This window comes from Gymnogyps californianus, chromosome 1, assembly GCF_018139145.2.
Source record: "Gymnogyps californianus isolate 813 chromosome 1, ASM1813914v2, whole genome shotgun sequence".
NCBI lineage: Eukaryota > Metazoa > Chordata > Aves > Accipitriformes > Cathartidae > Gymnogyps > Gymnogyps californianus.
In genome coordinates this window covers 129,211,549-129,231,483 of record NC_059471.1, presented here as the reverse complement: position 1 = coordinate 129,231,483, position 19,935 = coordinate 129,211,549, and the positions used below count along the sequence as shown (strand labels likewise).

General features: G+C 44.4%; 1 protein-coding gene across 4 annotated transcripts in view; it reads left to right on the top strand.

The window, feature by feature from the left end:
• B4GALT4 (beta-1,4-galactosyltransferase 4) overlaps nucleotides 1-19,935 on the top strand; it is a 37,052-nt gene that overhangs the window by 16,158 nt on the left and 959 nt on the right. For all 4 annotated transcript variants that reach the window (XM_050896789.1, XM_050896797.1, XM_050896781.1 and 1 more), the window contains exons 2-6: nucleotides 3,365-3,848; nucleotides 5,431-5,663; nucleotides 9,299-9,486; nucleotides 16,854-16,976; nucleotides 19,458-19,562. In XM_050896789.1, coding sequence (XP_050752746.1) covers nucleotides 3,581-3,848; nucleotides 5,431-5,663; nucleotides 9,299-9,486; nucleotides 16,854-16,976; nucleotides 19,458-19,562 — 917 coding nt within the window. In that variant the 5' untranslated portion in view covers nucleotides 3,365-3,580. The remainder of the gene's footprint in view (nucleotides 1-3,364; nucleotides 3,849-5,430; nucleotides 5,664-9,298; nucleotides 9,487-16,853; nucleotides 16,977-19,457; nucleotides 19,563-19,935) is intronic.

Below are 19,935 nucleotides of genomic sequence, written 5' to 3'. Positions count from 1 at the left end.
TGGAGTGAGGGGTCCATTTCAGCCTCTGGTTTTAAAATACACAGGACCACCACACTTTTTAAAAGGTGATGAAACTTTTGTAGAACAGATCTGTCAGATCTCCCCCTTGAGAGGCAGAAGCTGGAGAATCCCCCTCCATTGCTGCCATCTCCCTCATCTCTCTGGATTAACGAATTCTGTTCTGAATACCACCAAGGCTGTGTTAGGACAGTTGTTCACAAAACCCAGAACCAGTAGGAAGGTTACCAGGTCAAAAGAAGGTTTGTGTGTCCTTTTGAGGGGAAAAGTAAGTAAGGGGGACAAATCCTTGCTGTTCTTGCATTGATCACCAGGCTTTGGGATATCTACGTGACTGTATTAATCCCCATTAATCTCTCCATCTGGTTGCATTCCAGTCCAGATTTGTTTGTAATACTCAGGATAAAGTTCTTGAGCACTGCAGAAAGATTGGAGACTTGAGAACTGGTTTCACAGTGGTGGTGGTGAAGTGCTCAGTCAGCATGTGTTGTACCCTGTGCTGTAAGTAACAAAGGTTGTGTGACAGGTACCAGAAAGAGAATTAGGCTGCCAGGTGAGCTGGTGCAGATGGGCTCATGTGCATGCTGCTCAGGGTTAGCATCATCTGGCATCTGTAGCAGATTGTTAGAAAGCATGCCCCAAAATACTGGGGGTGGGCTTCCTCTGGGGGTGTGTGTGGTGGTTCTGAGACATTACTATTTTGTATGTGTATTTTTAATACGAGACTGTATTGTGCCTGCCAGAGTGGTGGTGGTACATAACATGATGTTGAGGCTGAATGTTGCTTGTCCCAGAGTTGTGGTGAAAGGAGTATTGAGTGTTTGCAGAAACATGGCTTGCTGGGGTAGCTGTCAACAGTGAGAGCAGTGCTCTTCTAGGGGTATGTAAGACCTCTGCCAGATAATTCTGTAGTAAGAATTCATTGAACAGCTCTGATGATGCAGAAGGAAAAAAAAGTTTCTAGTTCGCTCTTCTGTTGTCAGTGTTGGCAGTATAGGAGAGAGAAGTGATGGAGGTATGGTTTTACCCCAGTATGTAAGTAAATACACCAAGGAGGTGTGCTAAGTGAGTGTGAAGATTTTTATAACTGAGGCCTGAGATTGGTTTGCGTTTGGGTCTGAAGTCTATATTTGTTCAGTTGGATAGTGCAGAAGCTGGATACTGTTTTACTCCTCTTAGCATTATAAAGTGAATTAACTTCAGAAACAAGTAGTTGAGCTTACCGTATCTGAAATCTGTTACTGAATGCCCCTGAAAGTTGCTTTCCGGTTGTTTATTACAAGCTGACAGTAGCAAGTAGTGTGTGCTAACAGCACGCAGCTTAGATTTGCTGATCCTCTTGATTTTTTTTCTTTTTCTTTTTTTCTTTTTTAGAGGTATATAGCTGTCCTGAACTGTGTAGATTTCCTTATTTTGTATGTCAGTTGAATGCTAGGTGTTGCTCTGTTGCTGGTGTTTTCTTTCCTGTTCTGACAACAGAGCTAATGGGTATCAACAGAAGAAAAACTAGTTCTGTTCATTCTCAGGTTTCCTTTGGAGAGTGGTAGACACCCATGCTGTCAATACCTTACAGGCTATTCTGATGATTTCCCATGTGGAAAATCAGTGGAAAGGATGTAAATGAGGGCACTAAGCTAATTTTTCTGTGTCTTTTAAAACAATGAGGCAGACACCCATGTGGTCTCCAGTGTAATTTATCTATGAACAGAAAGAATTCATTGGAAAATGTGGTCTCGAGGGCTGGGAGACAAGGAGGAGAGGACTAAGAAGAACTCAGGCTTCCCTTCTTGTTTGTTTCTGTGATTCTGTCCTTGTGTTCTTGAAGACCACATGGGGAAAAAAACCCCAGCAGAACCCCTCAAAAAACCTGTGGTTATTAGTATGACTGCATGGCTTTTTTTCCTTCTTGAGAACCTCTCTCTCCCCTCCTCCTCCCCCCTCCCCCCCTTTTCTTTTCCCCCTCCTTTCCTTGTAAGTAATATTCTCTTCTCTGGTGTAGCCTCTCTTTTTGCTCTCTTCTCTGTGGTTGAAGTGGATGTGGAGATCCTTCACTGTTAGTGGTAAGATCACTGAAAACTCTTCTGTCGCTTCCTTGGAGCAGCACTGTGTGTTGCATGTGGATGGAGGGAGCAGGTTAGCCACTCTGTGTAGTGCCTGCTGGGAGGGACAGCAGCTGGTCATTCCTAGCAAATCCCGAAAAGCTCAGGCAGTACATCGAGTAGTTCATCTTGTCAGTCCTAGGTCTGGCTCCCACACACATTACCTGTGAATCAGCAAACTTTTCCAGAAGACACGTGGGCTAAACTGATGGGAATGTAGTGTTACTGTATTCCTTCTGCCTACGATATCTCTTCAGGGTCTCATGTATATTTTGAAAGCTGGTATAAAATAACCTTCTATGTTTTTGTGTTTCTTCTCTTTGATCCAGCCTGTTTCGTGTGCACTGTCTTTAATCACTGCCTTTGCTTCACTTAGTCTCAGTCCTTGTTCTTCTCACAGGTGGCAATTTTCTTGTGTTTTCCATATCAAAGCTCTCTTTTATTAAATTTTCATTCTTTCTCTGCTATGAGATGACAATAACAGACAGAAGTATTAGCATGGTAACTTTATGGTACGATAGCAGTGAAAAGCTGTATGAAAATGGAGCTCTTGAAAGAGGGTGGGAAACAGAACAAAGAATTGGATCCTCACAGACCTAACACTGAAAAACTGAACCTTTCCCTTAAAAAGCAGGAAGATATGCCTCCTACAGCAGCATGTGAGAGGGGAATACTGGGCAAAGACCCACAAGGTGGCACTGGCAGGCAGCATATATGGAGGAATGATTTCTGATGCCAGTCAAGTATTGTGGGGTTCACACTGCGTTGTGCAGAGCAACATAGCATCAATAATTCTCTCTTTCAGAAGAAAACAGTTTAGTTCTGCAGAGATTCTTGTGGTTTTCATTTTGGTGGTGGGAGCTAACTTTACTCATAGCCAGCAGAATCTCTTGCCTTGCAGCTGCTGTTAATTTTTGGTAGGAATAGAAGCAGTAAAGCCTGTGTGTTGCCTGGCACTGTACACACATAACATAGGGTAGTGGTTGCACTTTCTGATCTGAAAAAAAAAAAAAAAAGACAAAAAGAAGCAAAGCGATTTGCCTAAAATCATGCAGCTGGTTTGTGGCTGAGCTAGGACCAAAGCTCAGTGTCTTAGTTTCTGACCAGTAGTTCATACTTGCTGTTCCTTTCATGTTTTGTCATAAGCTATTTTCATGAAGTCTGTGAAGGTACAGCAGTGGAGAGCGGTAGAAACTAACTCTCTCCTTTTTTTTTTTCCCTTTTTTTTTTTTTTTTTTTTGGTCCAGGTTAAGTCGTATTTTCTGACATTTGAAGAGCAAACAGCACCATGTCTTCATGAATTGAATTGCAAAACCACAGGAAGTGTGGCAGCCCTCCCTACCTCCAGCTTCCTTCCTTACTGTGACGTTCTTCTCGGGACCTTTGGTTTCATCCCCTCTGGGTGTGCAGTGGCCTGCCTTGGCATCAGAGCAGAGGAAGCAGTTTGTGCATCAGGGAGAGCCATGGCCTTGAGCTTGTATGTCTTTCACCTCTTCTATAAGTTCAAAGTGTTGGTGCTTGTCACTTTGTGTTTGATGGTGCTGTGGGCCACATTCAGTTACTTTGTGGACTCCAGACAGGACATTTCTAAAGCTAAGAGCATGGTGGAGGATTTCAGAAAGGTAACTAGCCTGGAGGACAGTCAAAAGGAAGAGAAGATCGAATCAATTGCGACAGTTCCCACGGTGAAGTCATTTCAGGGTCACTGCCCAGCTCTGTCTCCGTACCTGCGTAAGTGATGGTGCTTTCCAACAAGTTACATCTGCTTTGGTACTGCTGAATTGGTTTTCTTCCTAGGTGTTTTACAGTTAGACACTTTTCCTGTGAAACAAATACAATGCAACCAGTTGCGGTAAGCACCTTCTGGGTGAGGAAGCGACTTGTGGCACAGAGTGCCTGTGCTGGGTCTGGCTGGGATAGCAGCCTGTATGGTGCTGTGCTTTGCATTTGTGGCTAAAACAGCTTTGGTAACGTGCCAGTGACTTGGCTACTGCTGAACAGTGTTTGCACACTGTTGAGGCTTTGTCTGTCTCTTTCCTCACCCCTTAAAATGTGATAGGCTGGGGGTGGGAAGAGGTTGGGAGTGGACACAGCCGGGACAGCTGACCCCAACTGACCGAAGGGATATTACATACCGTATGACCGTACCATTTATCCTGCTCAGCAATAAAAGCTCAGGGAAAGGAGGAAGGGGGGTTGTTCACGGTTACAGCGTTTGTCTTCCCAACAACTGCTATATGTGCTGAAGCCCTGCTTCCCAGGACGTGGCTGGACATATGCCTGCCAATGGGAAGTAATGAATGAATTTCTCTTTTTGTCTTACTCGTGCGCGCAGCTTTTGGGTTTTTTTATTAAGCTGTCTTTATCTCAACCACAAGTCTTTTCACCTTTCCTCAATTTTTTGCCTTTTCATTATTAGACGTACTTATGTCTCTCTATCTTGGCAATTGAAGGACTTCACAGCTGCGTTGGGCTTAGCACTACTTATGATGAAGGTTCAAATAGGTGACTGTTTCCTTGGTTTGGCCATTTTTATTAGTCCACTTTTTTTTTGTCTTGGTATTGCTAGCAGCACCAGGCTTCTGCTTTGCAGTATCATGTCATTGTTGTCTTCCTCTTCCTTTTTGTGAACCTGATTAGGAATTTGTTTGGGAAGCTGGATTCTTCCCTCATCCATGATATAGTCCAAAAAGCTGCTGTCTAGCTGCACACCCCCACCCCTGCCCCCAAGAGGTATTTGCTTAAGTAAACACACTGTGGCTGTAGCTGTCACGGTTGCCTGCGTTGTTCTCTTTCATGGGTCTGCTGAGTCCGGAGGGGCTGGAATGATAGTTCAGTGCAAGAGAAGTGATGAAAATTTCATTTGGCTACAGAAAGCCTTGGTACATTTTATCTTACCAATTTATAGCCTTAAGGCTGTGATGCTTTTGTTCGTGCTTTAAGTAGAGATGACTTCACGGCCACAGTCCTATGTCTCTTTCCACTTCCCTTTCCTCTGCTTTGCCCTGGCAGCCATTTCTGGCCAATCCTCCTGCAGTAGGGTGGAACTTCTCTTGATATATATATCTTTTTTAATATTTTTTTTTATCATAACTACTCCTATAATCAGTTTAAGCAACTAAATGCTTGATACCCTCTCCTTCCACTGCCTGCATAATATCCTTGTAGCACTACTTTTCTCTTGGAAAGGCAGGGAAACCAGTTGGGGCTTGAACCTGGATTTCTTAATGCTGGTTACAGAGTGCCTCATTAGGTGACTGGACTAGCTGCAGCCAGAAATGACTCAGGAAAGCTTCTTGTGTTTCTCCTACAGGAGGTGCCAGCAAACTCACCTTCAAAGCATCTCTCACACTAGAAGAAGTGCAAAAGAAGAACCCTCAGGTAGCCGAGGGCCGGTATCACCCTACGGAGTGCTCAGCATTGCAGCGTGTGGCCATCCTCGTCCCACACCGCAATCGAGAGAAGCATCTGCTGTACCTCCTGGAGCACCTCCACCCCTTCCTACAAAGGCAGCAGCTGGACTACGGCATCTACGTTATTCACCAGGTGAGGCAACTGTGTAGAGACATGTTTGGATAGGGATGATGTCAAGTGCTCTGCAGTCTGAGGAGAGGCATGCTGCTGCCTCTGCTGTCTAACATCAGTCCTCCAAGCCTGCTTCAAACATTTCTGCTTGTTGAGGGATGCAACGGTGCATGCAGCCATTGCTGGTAGCACTACAGGATCTCAGCTGCTGGTAGCAAAGCTGGGAGGTATTAACAAACAGTGTCTTTAACTGGTGTCCATTTCTCAGTCTAAGTAACTTACTTCTATTTCTTTACTTCTATTCTTACTTTAACTATTTCTGAGTTAGCATTCAAGACAAGCATCTCTTGCATTACTAATGCAACTCACTTCTCTTGCAGTGTACACATACCTAACTAGGCTGACATGTTTTCTGTCTTTAAATTTGGAGTTGTTTGGATCGAAGGCCTCAGTTTATATCTAGCTCTTCTCTCCCATCTGCTTGCTGGCTGTCATGCTTAGTAAGCTGTGTGTATCATGTGGTTGTACGTACTTCTGCTGTCTCAAACTAAACACGACAGCTACTGCTTGTAGGTGCTTTACTTGCTCAGCAAGGGCTGTGGGAAGAAATAGTCATGACAGAGCACTTGGTTCCTGAAAGATTTATTCATTTCTTTTTTTGCATTCTTTCTAGCTCTGCTGAGTCAGCGGCTAAAATTTGAGCATGCAGACTTGTGCCACATTGTCTTTCATCTAAGGTGCTTATGTTCTTAGTCGCATGAGCTAAAAGCAGTATAGATTTCTCTCTTGTAATATGTTGTCTTTTTCTTGATCTTTTATTGTGTTTGCTTTCTTTTACTGTCACTTACTTACGTGTTGTGCTTTGACTCTAAACAGATTTTTCAGACAGCAGGAGGAAAAGGTGATAAATTAATATAATTTCTCTTCCCTTCTGTTTAAAGAGGATAGAGTCAATTAACCAGTATGAGGCAGTGCATTCTAGGTGAAAGCTTACACTTTTGCTCAATGGCACAGCAGAACAGCAACAAAAGTCATGGCAGGATATATACTTTCAGTTGGAATAGACTGTTCTTTCATTGTTTAGAGTCATCATGTGGCCCGTAATGTGGGAAAAAGTGAGGCTCTTTTCCTGCATTAGTATGTACTGTAACCATACATATAATGGCTTACTCCAGCTAGCAAGGAGTGGTTAGCAATAAATCATTGGGAGAATGGGCATACGTACATTCTTTATTGAAATATGTGAGGTGGAGAATGGCTGTTGTCATGTTAGCAAAAAGTAATACAGAAGTATGAAAGTTTTGTTTGATATGAGCAGCAATGTCGAGTCTGGACTTGTTCTATCAGAGTTTTTACTTGGAAGATTGGAAGCTTTGACTTAGCCTTTCCATGTAGATAGGCATACACAAAGACTGGAAAGTGGGTCTAACAAAACTCTTACGGCAAATCCATTTTCACTCTCCATTTGTGATGTCGTTAGTTGTTTTAAGTATCTTTTGAGGAAAGAAATAGTTAAAAACAGGATTTAACTATTAAAACACACAGAGTTTACTTTGGAGGAAGATTAAGGAATGGGCCTTTTATATTTTTCTCTGTGAGCCATTGAAGGGCATACTCCACATCTTTATGGGCTACTTGTAACATCTTGAAAATCGTATTTCTCCGCACAAATGCGTGCATACATGAGTGCAGTGCTGAAAAAAATGTTAGTTTGTAATCCCTAAAGGGTGCATGATTTCTTTCGCAACATAAGTTTGTCTTGTGGTCAGTGTTGTTCTTCCATAGAAACAAAGGAGGACAATTCTCTCCTCAATAAAAGATGAGAGTAAACTTTGCTATTTGTTCAGCATGTGGTCTAACATTGAAAACTACCCTTCCTGGAAAGCAATTTTAGCTGTCGTTTGGCTACCTTTGGTCAGGAAGTGGGCTGTGGTGGCTGACTCTACTGATGGGGGAGACAGAACTGCAGCAGATGATAGATACTGCCGCTGAACTAGTCTGGGTTTGATACCCAGAAGAAGTGAAGCTCTCTGCATGTTCTTTACCAGTCATCTGAGTTGTTCTGTTCACTCAGTGACCTATGTTTTCATCATCAGGAGAAGATTATCTGATGGATGTTTTCATATACAGGACACATAAAAAAAAACAAAACAAAAAACAAAAAACAAAAACCAAACCAAACCCCACCCCACAAAAAAAACCCACTCAGAAATTTGACACCATAGATTTTGGGTGAATTGTATCTCAATTTTTGTTGGAAAATTCCTGCCCTGACTGAGAATGGAAGCAACTGATTATCCCTCTCTCAATTTCTTGGAGTGGGCACTGGGCTGTATTTCCCTAACTGCAGGTATGGAGCCATAAATCCCATAAATCCTTGTGCAGGAGCAGATGGCTGTTAGTGATGGTGAACAAATTGCTGCTTCAGAGCAAAGCGTTACTTTTTAGAACAATAAAACATGCTCTGTATACAACTGCTTTTCCCTACAGCTAACCTTCTCTCACTCTGGGGAGGCCAGCTTCTTTCTCGTCTTCCATGGAGCCTCTTTCAGTCCAGGCACCTTCTAGCAAATGACCCCTTTCTCTTGAAAATTGCTTTTTTATTCTTTCAAGTACGCTGGGTTCCTAGCTCTTGAAAATGACTGTCCTGTCAGTTTCTGGGAGCACAGGGCTTGGCCCTGTGACTCCCAGGTGGGAATTTGAGGCATCTCACCACCTTGTCCTCAAGGAGCGGAAAGCCTTCTACAGGCTGGCATGTGTGTACAGCCCAGTAAAAAATAAATAGCAAGATAAGCACACCTGTTGCTCCAGAGTGAACAGTGACACGGTAAGCTTACAAAACTGCCAGGTGTGCGTATATATATGTATACCTGAAAGGTGAAAAATGATAATTTTGAAAAGCAAAGATGCACTAACTTATAGGAAAAGCAAACAACGAAGACTAGTAAAAGTCAAGTGAAGCTCTGTGCTAGGGGGAGTCCCTGTGCAGTATAATAATTAGGTTATAGATAGGAGTTAAAAATGAAGAGACCTGCTTTTTATTTCCCACTCTGCCACCTACTGTGTGACCTAAGGAAATACAGTGAACTCTTTAAGCATTGCTATCCTCTAATCTGAGTGGACAAGCATAAATCATCTGTGGCAGGTGCTGTGACATCTATAAACTAATTAGTATGGGAGTAATGGTTTTTTTGATGTGTGGGGTTTTTGGTTTTTTGTTTGTTTGTTTTGGCTCTCTTTTTAAAAAAACTTCCAAAAGCCTTACTGACACAGTTGTATGGAGCACCAGTGTCTAAACTGTTTACTGATACCTCTCTTGTTATGTAGCCTGATGGGAACGCCAGGACAGGAGCAGCAATAGTAGTGAAATTGCATCATGCAGCATGCATACTTCCAGTGCCCAGGTAACCATAGGCTCTCCTGGCCCTGGCTCTGTTTGCGCATGACAAGCAGAGACTGAAGAAACACTTTGCATCATTGGCCACTCTGATGCTGTGTCCAATGTTACAGGGCAGCTCTTCGTGTAGTTACTGCTGTAAAGGCTGTGACGCACGAACGTGGTTGCGAACTATGTGATCAGAACAAATGCCTGGAGCAGTTCTGGTTCAAAAGGTTTGACACCTTCTTCAGAGGTTTTTTTCCATTCTCTTCCACAGGCTGGCAGCACCAAATTTAATCGAGCTAAACTGCTGAATGTAGGATACCTAGAGGCCCTAAAAGAAGCGAACTGGGACTGTTTCATTTTCCATGATGTGGATCTGGTGCCAGAAAATGACTTTAACATTTACATGTGTGACAGACAACCAAAGCACCTGGTAGTTGGCAGGAACAATACTGGATACAGGTAGGAAACCAGGAACATGGAAAGAATACCAACTGGGAAATGCCATGTTACTGATAATGTTCCTCTTCTGATGGAGCTGTATGCTGGTATCTACCCTTCCTCCTGACACCAGGTTTCTGGTGGTAACGCTTTGCCTCTCCGGAGTGCCTTCTGACAAAAGAGAACTCTACGGACATCTTTTAAGTCAGCCCCGTGGTCACCTATACAAATGATCATTGTCATCGTTCTGGTTTCTGGGGTGAGGTAAAGGGTGTTCTGAGAGGAAAGCAACGTGCCAGAGGTTGTGCAGAGACCTTCTGTCAAAGCTAGAAATGCATTTGCAGTCTCCTGGTCCTGTGATTTGAGGGTGTGATCTTAGTATAATAAAACTTGTCACTTACCTTTTGCTGTTGAAGAGGTAATGTCGATATTGAGAGCTCAAGTGTGAGAATTTGCCAAGGGTTGTCCTTTAATTATTTGGCTGGACAGTGTCTAATACAGGATCGTTCTGATTTTTAAATGGGTCCCCTAAGTGCCAGTGCGATATAAATAATTTGAAGTGAAAAGTCAGGTTCAGTCCACCTCAGAGAAAAAAGGCTCCTGAGCTTGGTGAATTTAATGACTAGAATGTTTTCATTGAACTTGTTTCTTTCAAGATTCACCTCTTAGGTCATGTCACTCTAAATATTAATTAGAAGTGGGCTTTTCAAAAGCTGATCTCAAAGTACTTTGAAGTAAAGCTCTGCTTCACTTCTGGGTTTCCTTTGTTAAATAAACGAGAAAGAGGTGGGATGTGCAAATTCTTATACAGAATAATATTCACTTTCCGTCATTTAGTGAAAACTGGAACAAGCACAAATGAACTAGGCTCATGACAGGCTTTTGGAGCACTGTGCCTTGCAGAGAGAGTGCTGAGGGCTACAGGCTGGTCAGTGCACCAAAGCAACACAAGCACTGCTTTGGTTAATTGACAGACATGTAGAATCCAGGCTAATAAAATAGCATAAAGCTTGAGGTGCTTTACTTAACCTTCTGTGCATTAGTTACTGCAAGTGTTTTGCTTAGTTAAGCATGCAGATGGATTTTTGCTTTTACTAAGGGATCTTCTTACTATTAATTTCCTCAGGTTTCTCCTGTTTGTGGAAAGTAGCTGTTAGTTATAGGTCAGTGGTAAGCTTTGGCTTTAAAGAGTACAGACAAAACGTTTTTGTTGTGAATACCCTGCACCAGTATTCACTAGGATACTGGTGGTTTGAATCTGATTCATACTTTCTTTTCTGTGTCACTGCCTCTGTTTACACATCCATGAAGTGGGGATAATAATGCTCTACTTCCAAGGGAATTCCTGGGTGCGTCTGAAAGAATTCGGATCCTGAGCTCAAGAATGATACCTAAATTGAGCTGAGACCACAGGTTCAAATCCCAGTTGGGTGACCTCAGTGTTTTGCTTAGGCTGAGGTGAGCATACTGAGACGTGTTGCTGAGATGAGGTTGAGAAAACTGAAGAAAACATGTTCTGCATTAACACAAAATATGCTGGGCAGGAATGTGGGGTTTTTGTGGGTTTCCTGGGGGTTTTTGTTTGTTTGTTTTTTCTTCCAGGGGATATCTTCTATGGTGATGCAGTGTGTGGTAATCTTAGCAGCCGTGCTCCTTTGGAGAGCAAGTACCTTATGTTTATTTACATAAACTACAACTCAGTTTTAGATTCTTTAGAAAAAAAGTTTATATATTAAAACTTTGGAGGGAAGGGTGGGAAAACTTTTTTTAATCTTAGCTAAGCTGTTTCCTTGATACCAGCACAACATCCTTTCCTAATCACCGTTTCTATTGTATGGTTTCTTCAGTCCACTATTTAAAATCCCAAAGGAGCTGATACTATCTTGTCCTCAGGGAAGAGGTGGTTGAACACTGTTACAGAGGTGCATTTTTGCAGGCTGTGTCACCTAGGAGCAAGATATGCCTGGGCCCTGCCGGTTCTGCTCTGCCTGAGGAGGGTTGAGTGGGCAGCACTGTCCTGGTTACAGCTCTGGCTCCTTCGGTGTCCGTCTCTCCAGTGGTGTAGGGGAATTACAGGGTGCATAAGCAAGCAGTGGGGTGCACATATGGATGTGTGGGTGGGCAGTCAGTTCCCAAGCCCTACCAGGCTGCTGGAACGGGGGGATGTGATACTATTGGTGACTGGCAGTGCAGCCTGAAAGCATGGCTGGGGAGGGCTCTTCTCTGCTGTTGCTGTTTATGGCACCTCCTTTCTGTCCGTTCCACCTGTTCACTGCATTTCTCTAGAGCACCCGTAGCAGAAGTCTCAAGGTAGTAATGCATAATTAAAACTTGATAGGCCTCCCCTACCTTATGGTTGGTCTCCTCTAGGAGAGGAGATAAAGGGGAGAGAGCAAGGAAGAGTAAAAATTCCAGAGGTAGGAAAAAACCGCAGGTAGAGCACGAGAGACTGCATCTGCCTAGAACAATCCTTTTTTGTACATTTATATAGATAACACCATCTTTTGGGAAGTATATCACAGTCCTCGCAAATGACAGTTGAAGATTTTTTTCAGATAACTGGAAGAAGCCTCATGTATACAGGCCCTGGTCCTCGTGGAAGACTTTAATCGTCCTGGTATCTGCTGGAAGGGCAGCACAACAGGGCACAAGTAATCCAGGAGATTTCTGAAGTGGATTGATGATAACTTCATGACACAGGTGATCAGAGCTGATGAAGGGAGGTGTTCTGCTGAACTTTATACTTACAAACAAGGAAGAACTGGTCAGGGATGTGAAGGTCAGAAACAAGGAGGGAATGAGGCAAATAGCAGGATCACAACCCTGGACTTCCTGTTCAGGGATCTGCTTGGGAGATGAACCTGGAGAGGAGAGGGGTTCAGGAGAGCTGGTAGATCTTCAGGGGTTGCCTCCTTCATGCTCAAGAATGGTCCACTCCCATGTGCACGAAGTCAAGCAAAGGTGGACGGAGCCTGCATGGATGAGCAAGGAGCTCCTGAGAAAACTCCAAACAGAAAAAGGAAGCATGAAAGAGGTGGAAGCAGAGTCAGGGGACTTGCGAGGACACACAAGATGCTCTCTAAGCATGCAGGGATCGGGTTAGGAAAACCAAAGCCTCTTTGGAGTTGAGTCTCACAAGCAATGTGAAGGGCTTCTACAGGTACATCAGCTGCTGGGAAGACTAGGGGAAAATGTGTACCTGCTCTGTGGCAGGGGACTTGGTGACAGAAGACAAGAAAAAGGCCAAGATATTCAATGCCTTCTCTGCCTTGGTCCTTGCTGGCAAGATTTGCCTTCAGGAATCCTAGGCATCTGCTACCAGTGGAAAAGTCTGGACTTAAGAAGACTTAACTTGATCCTCCTCCATCAAGGGTAAGGAATACTTAAACTGGATATACACCATAAAACCATGTGACATGATGGGATGTATCCATGAGTGCTAAGGGAACAGGTTGCTGTCATCGTGAGGCCATTCTGTTATCTTTGAAAGGTCATGATGATTGGAGGAGGTTCCTGAGGACTGGAAGAAAACAGATGTCACTTCTATATTCACGACAGGCAAGGAGGAGGATTTGAGGAACTACAGGCTGGTCAACCTCACCTTTTAATCCCTGGAAGGTGATGAAGCAAATCTGTTCACAAGTCATGCCTGACCAACATGATAGCCTTCTCTGGTGGACAAGGGAGGAGTAGTGGATAATGTTTATCTTGACTTAAGAAGGCTTTCAACAGTCTCCCATAACATCCCAATTGACGAAATGATGAAGTGTGGACAGTGAGATGGACTGAAAACTGGCAAAACTGCTGGGCTCAAAGGGTTCTGATCAGTGGAGTAAAGTCCAGCTGGAGGCCAGTTACTAGTAATTTACTCCAGAGTTTGATACTGGGGCTGGTACTAGTTAATATCTTCATTAGTGTCGTGGTTTAAGCCCAGCCAGCCACAAAGCACCACGCAGCCGCTTGCTCACTCCTCCTCCCTGGCAGGATGGGGAGGAGAAAATACAGCAAAAAAAGCTTATGGGTTGAGACAAGGACAGGGAGGGATCACTCACCACTTATGGTCACAGGCAAAACAGACTCTATTTTGGGGAAAAATAAACCAATTTAATTTGTTAATAACCAAATCAGAGTAGGATGATGAGAAATAGAACCATATCTTAAAAACACACCTTTTCCCCCACCCCTCCTTTCTTCCCAGGCTCAGCTTTGCTCCCAATTCCTCTACCTCCTCCCCCCTGCACTGCTGGGGGGTGGGAATGGGGGTTGCGGTCAGTTGTCCCACACTGTCTCTGCCACTCCACTCTGTAGCTCCTCTTCTTCTCCCCTCTTCTTCCTCTCCTCCTCTTTTTTTTTTTTTTTTTTTTTAAACTGTAGCTCTTCTTCCTCCTCTTCCTCTTCTTCCTCCTCAGTCTTACCCTCACCCCCCAGGAGTCTTTTTTCCCCTTCTTAAATATGCTATCACAGAGGCGCTACCACTGTCACTGATGGGCTCAGCCTTGGCCAGAGGCGGGTCCCGGTTGGAGCCAGGGAAGCTCCTAGTAGCTTCTCACAGGAGCCACCCCTGTAGCCCCTCCCTTGCTACACAAGCCCAACACAATTAGTAACCTGGATGGTAGGGCAGATTGCACCCTCAGCAAGTTTTCAGAAGATAGAAATCTTGGAGGGGTCGTTGATGTACCAGGGACTTTGTCAGGCTAGAGAATGTAGCCAACAGGAATCTAAAGAAGTTCAACAAAGGCAAATGCAGAGTCCTGCACCTGGAGAGGAGTAATGCCATGCACCAGTAGGTGCTGGAGGCCAACTGTCTGGAAAGCAGCTTTACAGAAAAGGATCTGGGCCAGCAATGTGCCCTTGTAACAAAGGCCAGTGGCATCTTGGGCTGCATTAGGAGGGGTGTTGTCAGCAGGTTGAGGGAGGTGATTGGTCCCTTCTACTCAGCACCATTGAGATGATACCTGGAGTGCTGTGTCCAGTTCCAGGTTCCCCAGCACAATAAAAACGTGGACATACTGGAGTGAGTCCAGAGAAGAGCCATGAAGAGGATGAAGGGATTGCAGCATCTGACGTGAAGAGAGGCTGAGAGTGCTGGGACTGTTCAGCCTGGAGCAGAGAAGGCAGAGGGGGATCTTGTCAATGTGTATACATACCTGATAGAAGGGAGTAAAGAAGGTGGAGCCAGACCCTTCTCAGGGAAAAGCAAGAGGCAATGGGTACAAACTGAAATACAGGAAATTCCATTTAAATATATGAAAAAGCTTGTTTACTTTGAGGGTGGCCAAATACTGGAACAGGCTGCCCAGAGAGGTTGTGGAGTCTCTGTCCTTGGAGGTGCTCAGAACCTGAATGGACATGGTCCTCAGCAACTTGCTCTGAGCAGAGAGGTTGGTCTACTTGATCTCCAGAGGCCCCTTCAACCTCCGTGTCGTGGTTTAAGCCCAGCTGGCAACAAAGCACCACGCAGCTGCTCACTCGCTCCTCCTCCCTGGTGGGATGGGGAGGAGAAAATACAGCAAAAAGCTTGTGGGTCGAGACAAGGACAGGGAGGGAATCACTCACCACTTATGGTCACAGGCAAAACAGACTTGATTTTGGGGAAAAATAAACCAATTTAATTTGTTAACAACCAAATCAGAGTAGGACGATGAGAAATAGAACCATATCTTAAAAACACACCTTTTCCCCCACCCCTCCTTTCTTCCCAGGCTCAGCTTTGCTCCCGATACCTCTACCTCCTCCCCTCCAGCGGCGCAGGGGGGTGGGAATGGGAGTTGCGGTCAGTTCATCACATGCTGTTTCTGCTGCTCCTTCCTCCTCAGGGGGAGGACTCCTCACACTCCTCCCCTGCTCCAGCATGGGGTCCCTCTCATGGGCATCAGCCCTCCATGAGTTTCTCCAACTCGAGTCCTTTCCACAGGCTGCAGTCCTCCACAAACTGCTCCAGCATGGGCTTTCCCACAGAGTGACGGCCTTCTCTGGGCCCAGCCACCTGCTCCGGCGTGGGGTCCTCCACGGGCTGCAGGGGAATCTCTGCTCCACCGTTAACCTCCATGGGCTGCCGGGGGACAGCCTGCCGGCTCACCACGGGCTGCAGGGGAATCTCTGCTCCGGCGCTGCTCCTCCTTCTTCTTCACTGACCTCGGTGTCTGCGTGGTTGTTTCTCTCACGTCCCACTCCTCTCTTCACTGTAGCTCTTCTTCCTCCTCTCCCCCATCTTTGTCTTCCTCCACCCTCTTACTCTCTACTTCAGCAGTGTTTTCCACTTCTTAAATATGCTGTTACAGAGGCACTACCAGTGTCACTGACAGGCTTGGCCTTGGCCAGAGGCAGGTCCAATGTGGAGCCAGGGAAGCTTCTAGCAGCTTCTCACAGGAGCCACCCCTGTAGCTCCTCCCCTGCTACACAAACCTGACACACTCTGCAATTCTCCTGCGATGCTATGACAGGAGCAAAAATCAGCCAGGTAAAATAGTCTGAGGGAGGTTGTGTGTGGTGGGTTTTGGGGTGTTTTTTGGTGTTTTTAAATTATATTCATGGTAAACCAGAAATAATAATGAGCATTGCACCTTTGCTTGTCTGGCATGTAAATTGCCATAATGGATACTTCTAGCCCTGGCAATTTGTTAATCTGTTTAGATTCCCATACATCTAGAAATCAAAATGCAATCTGCAGCCATGTGCACATCACCTCTGAAGTTGGCAGTGGCAGTGTAGTAGAGGCTGTATTGTAATGCTTACCTTAAGGGCCAAGAAAGAGGACGGTATCATAAAAAGTAATTGGCAAAATGGTATAAGAAGATAAATAAGCATGGTATGTAAATACCTTTTTAAAGTAGGTGCAGTTTCCAGGACAAGGAAGGTAGAAGTTAGAAATTGATCTCCTTTAGAGCTGAGCTCCATTACATGAGGTTACTAAGTAACTTGGCACTGTACCTTACCTTGGAATTGGTCCTGCAATATCCCATAGCACCTGCCCCCTTGCTGTGATCTGATTGCATTCCAAGATTTTCAGATTCAGCTCTAAGATAGTCGATGGCTTACTATCATTATTGCAAAGCTTCTGCTATATTAGTGCGTAGCTTTGTTCCTTTTCTACTCATCAGAGTCCTTGAGGTGAAGTGCCTTTTTGGCTGGCACGGGGAAGAGTGTAAAGAGAGAGAGAAACTATTGAAGAAGGCTCCGTTCTCTCAGTTGGAAGGTTAACTTTTTCTGGCCTAAAGGAAATCACTATCTTTTTGTGAAAAGAGGAAGAGAACAAGACTAACCTCATGGATTTATGCACTCTTAACTCTATGAAAGACAAGTCTAGATCCAGAGTTTCAGGGTGATATTTTCATTGTTGGTAGAATTTGACTTTTAATTCTTCATTCTCTCTTCTTGTGTACTTCTAGGTTACGGTACCAGGGATATTTTGGAGGTGTAACTGCTCTAACAAGAGATCAGTTTTCCAAGGTGAATGGATTCTCTAACAACTACTGGGGTTGGGGTGGAGAAGATGATGACCTTCGAATCAGGTAAAAAATAAATAATTTAAAAAAAAAAAAAAAAGGCTAGAGGGAAATGGATGTGAGAGGTGGAGGAATTGGTTTAAAAAAAAAAAAAATTAAAAAAAAGTTGGTATGACTTCACACGTAGCTTCCAAAGGTGGAACACTACAGGAGCCTTCAATTCAAAACAGTATTGCAGTGGAGATTTGGAGTGCAAGATGCAGTTCTGTGAATAGTTTCCTCTTTGCAAAGGCTAGGCATGCCTGAGACCTGCTCCGCCTCCTGACAGCATTGTTGGTTGGGTGTGGATTTTGTTAGGGTGTGAGGCTGGTTTGTTTTGGTTTTGTCTCAGCCACACAGTTATTTGTATTCTCACTTGGAAATTGGTTATAATGGAAATAATAAGATTGAAGTCTGGAGTGTGATTTGCCGGAGACACAAATGTACTGAGTTCCAATACTTTGCAAGAGCGTGGGAGTGTTTTGGTTTTGGTGGGACTGGGTTTTTTGCATTCATTGACTACCATGATTTACTCCAAGCAGCGCTTAGTTTGTATGTGGGTGGTGTTGATTATAGTTAAGATAGTGAATAACTTGAATTTTAGAAAGACTGCATGTATATGCATATGCCCTTTGCTCTTGTTTTGCAGACATGCCTGTCAAAGTAGGAGAAACTTGTTAGTTTGAGAGGCTTAGTGGGACAAAGAAGTCAACAAAACTTTTATGTTGATCTTTTGCCCTTTGCCTAGGAAGAAACCTTTAATCCTGCATTGCTGTTAGTGAAGGAAGGGGGGGGGGAACCAACCCAGAAAAAACCCGTAACCCCACAAGCTCTGCTGGCAGAGCCTGTCAATTTGTAACTTGGATATACTCTGTCATTCTTAAGTATTTATCCTTTTCAGTTGCTTAAATATGCAAACAAACATTTTGGGGACATAAATTTCGTATCCCCATTGATGTTAAATAATTACACTGGTGAAATCAAGTGTGTTAAAGTTAGGAACTTCTAAATGAAGGTTTTTCTCTGTGTCAGTTCAGCAGATCAGTCAGCTGTATCTCAAGAAATCTAAAAGGTCCACTGGAGACATGGATTTCTGTCCCTTCTTAATCATAACTTCCCCCCCATAGCTAGAGACACCAGTTTCTCTGTGACCTCTTGGGAGCTGGCTGTTACAGTGGTAGGGGATAGCTTGGTACCATCTCACTCCCCAGCTTCCCGAGAAGCATCACAGTTAATGAGCAAACAAAGGTGATAGTGGTGATCTTTCAAATGTTCCTGCGGGCAGCAGAGAACCAGCTGTGCAGCAGACCAGCAGGATGTACTGAGGGTCCCTATGATGTTTGCAAGTGGTTGGAATCAAAAGTGATGCTTGCTTGTGCGTGGCACCTCATAACTTTGCAGCTGTTGAGGTCTTGGTGTGGAAACCAAATCGTATGACCCAGAGTGCACACTGCATCTGGACTTGGCTCATGCCTTTCCTCTTGGGTGGATCTTGGACTGGGCTGGTTTACCGAGTTTGCAGCGGGTAGGTAATGGGAAGCTCGCTGTCTCGGTGGGTTGTTGTACGGAGAGATCCTTGCAGCCTTTCTCAGCGAAGAGACAGCAGATGGCAGCATCCCCTTCAGTATCTTCAAGAACTCGGGCCGGAGTGCTCTTAGGTCCTCCTGTTTTGCCTCTGTGCTAAATGTGATGGTCTCTTTTGGGCCCCTTCCTAAGGTTTGCATCACACAGATTTTTCAGATCACTTGTTGTATTTGTTTGATAATTTACTGCTACAAACAGTCATTGGAAATCTGTAAGGGGCTCAGTTTCTTCAGTTCTTGGTTTCCTATTGCTCTTCCAGCTGCTGATGTCACTAGCAAAGAGCTGGGCTATTCCTTAACTCCATTGTCATGAAGTTAACCCTTTCTGGTGACAGTGCAAAATTGTTGTACTCCACAGCTATATTTAAGGCCAAAGCTCCAATCAAGTGCCTGATGTCAGACACTTAAGTCCATTCATGTGAACAAATAAAAATTTTGCAGCTGTGTGCCAACTATTAAAAAAAAAAAAAAGCTGCTGTTTTTTCTTTAAGTGGATAACTATCAAGTATAGGGGCTTTGTTGCAGGAGTTGGGATGAACTTGTTGCAAAACGTGTGGAATCTTGCTGCTGACCTCCTAGGCTAATACAGGGCAGTACAAACTAGACCAGACAATACTAATTTAAAAGTACTCTGTTGTATAATGTGTGCTTAAAGCTCTACATGACCTCTACTGTAGTAGCTACCTGCTTCTGTTCAAAAGAAAGGGGTATCTGTCACCCTACTGGACCTGTTCTCCAGAAACGCAGCTCTGAGCCCCATTTCTCTGGCAAAATGGGTTGTGGGAGAGATGCAGATGAGTTTCCTACAGTTCTCTATGCTTGCTTCCATGGCATGCACAAGAGATGAAGTCTCCAAATGCTGGTTTTTCCCTTAAGAGCTTGTTTACAGGTGACATCTTGCTCATGGCACTATTGCTTCTTCCAGGGTTGAGATGCAGAAGATGAGAGTGGTGAGGCCGTCTGCTGATGTAGCCAGGTACACGATGATCTTCCACAAACGAGACCATGGTAATGAGGAGAATGGAGAGAGGTGAGTCAAGAACAGTGTTCCACCTTGCACTGTCTTGGTATGTGGCTAGGAGCCAGGCACCTGGGGGCCAAGTTCTTTGCTATAGGCCAAATGGGTGTTTTGTGGTACCCAGAGGCTCTGGGGGACACCCCTGTGACACCACTATTCACAGGTGGCAGCTGTTGTTCGGTACATGAGATCTGCCTAGAACTGACTCGGTGACGTTCCTTAGAAACTTCCAAAGTTATAGTTACACGGATATGATTTGAGCATGTGATTTCAGAGATTAAACCAAAGGACTTTTTTCCCCATGTCTGACTGTCCATGCTGAGGACAGGAAAAGCATGACTCTATGTTCCCAGTAGATACAGAATGGCAGCAGCTTTGCCTCCAA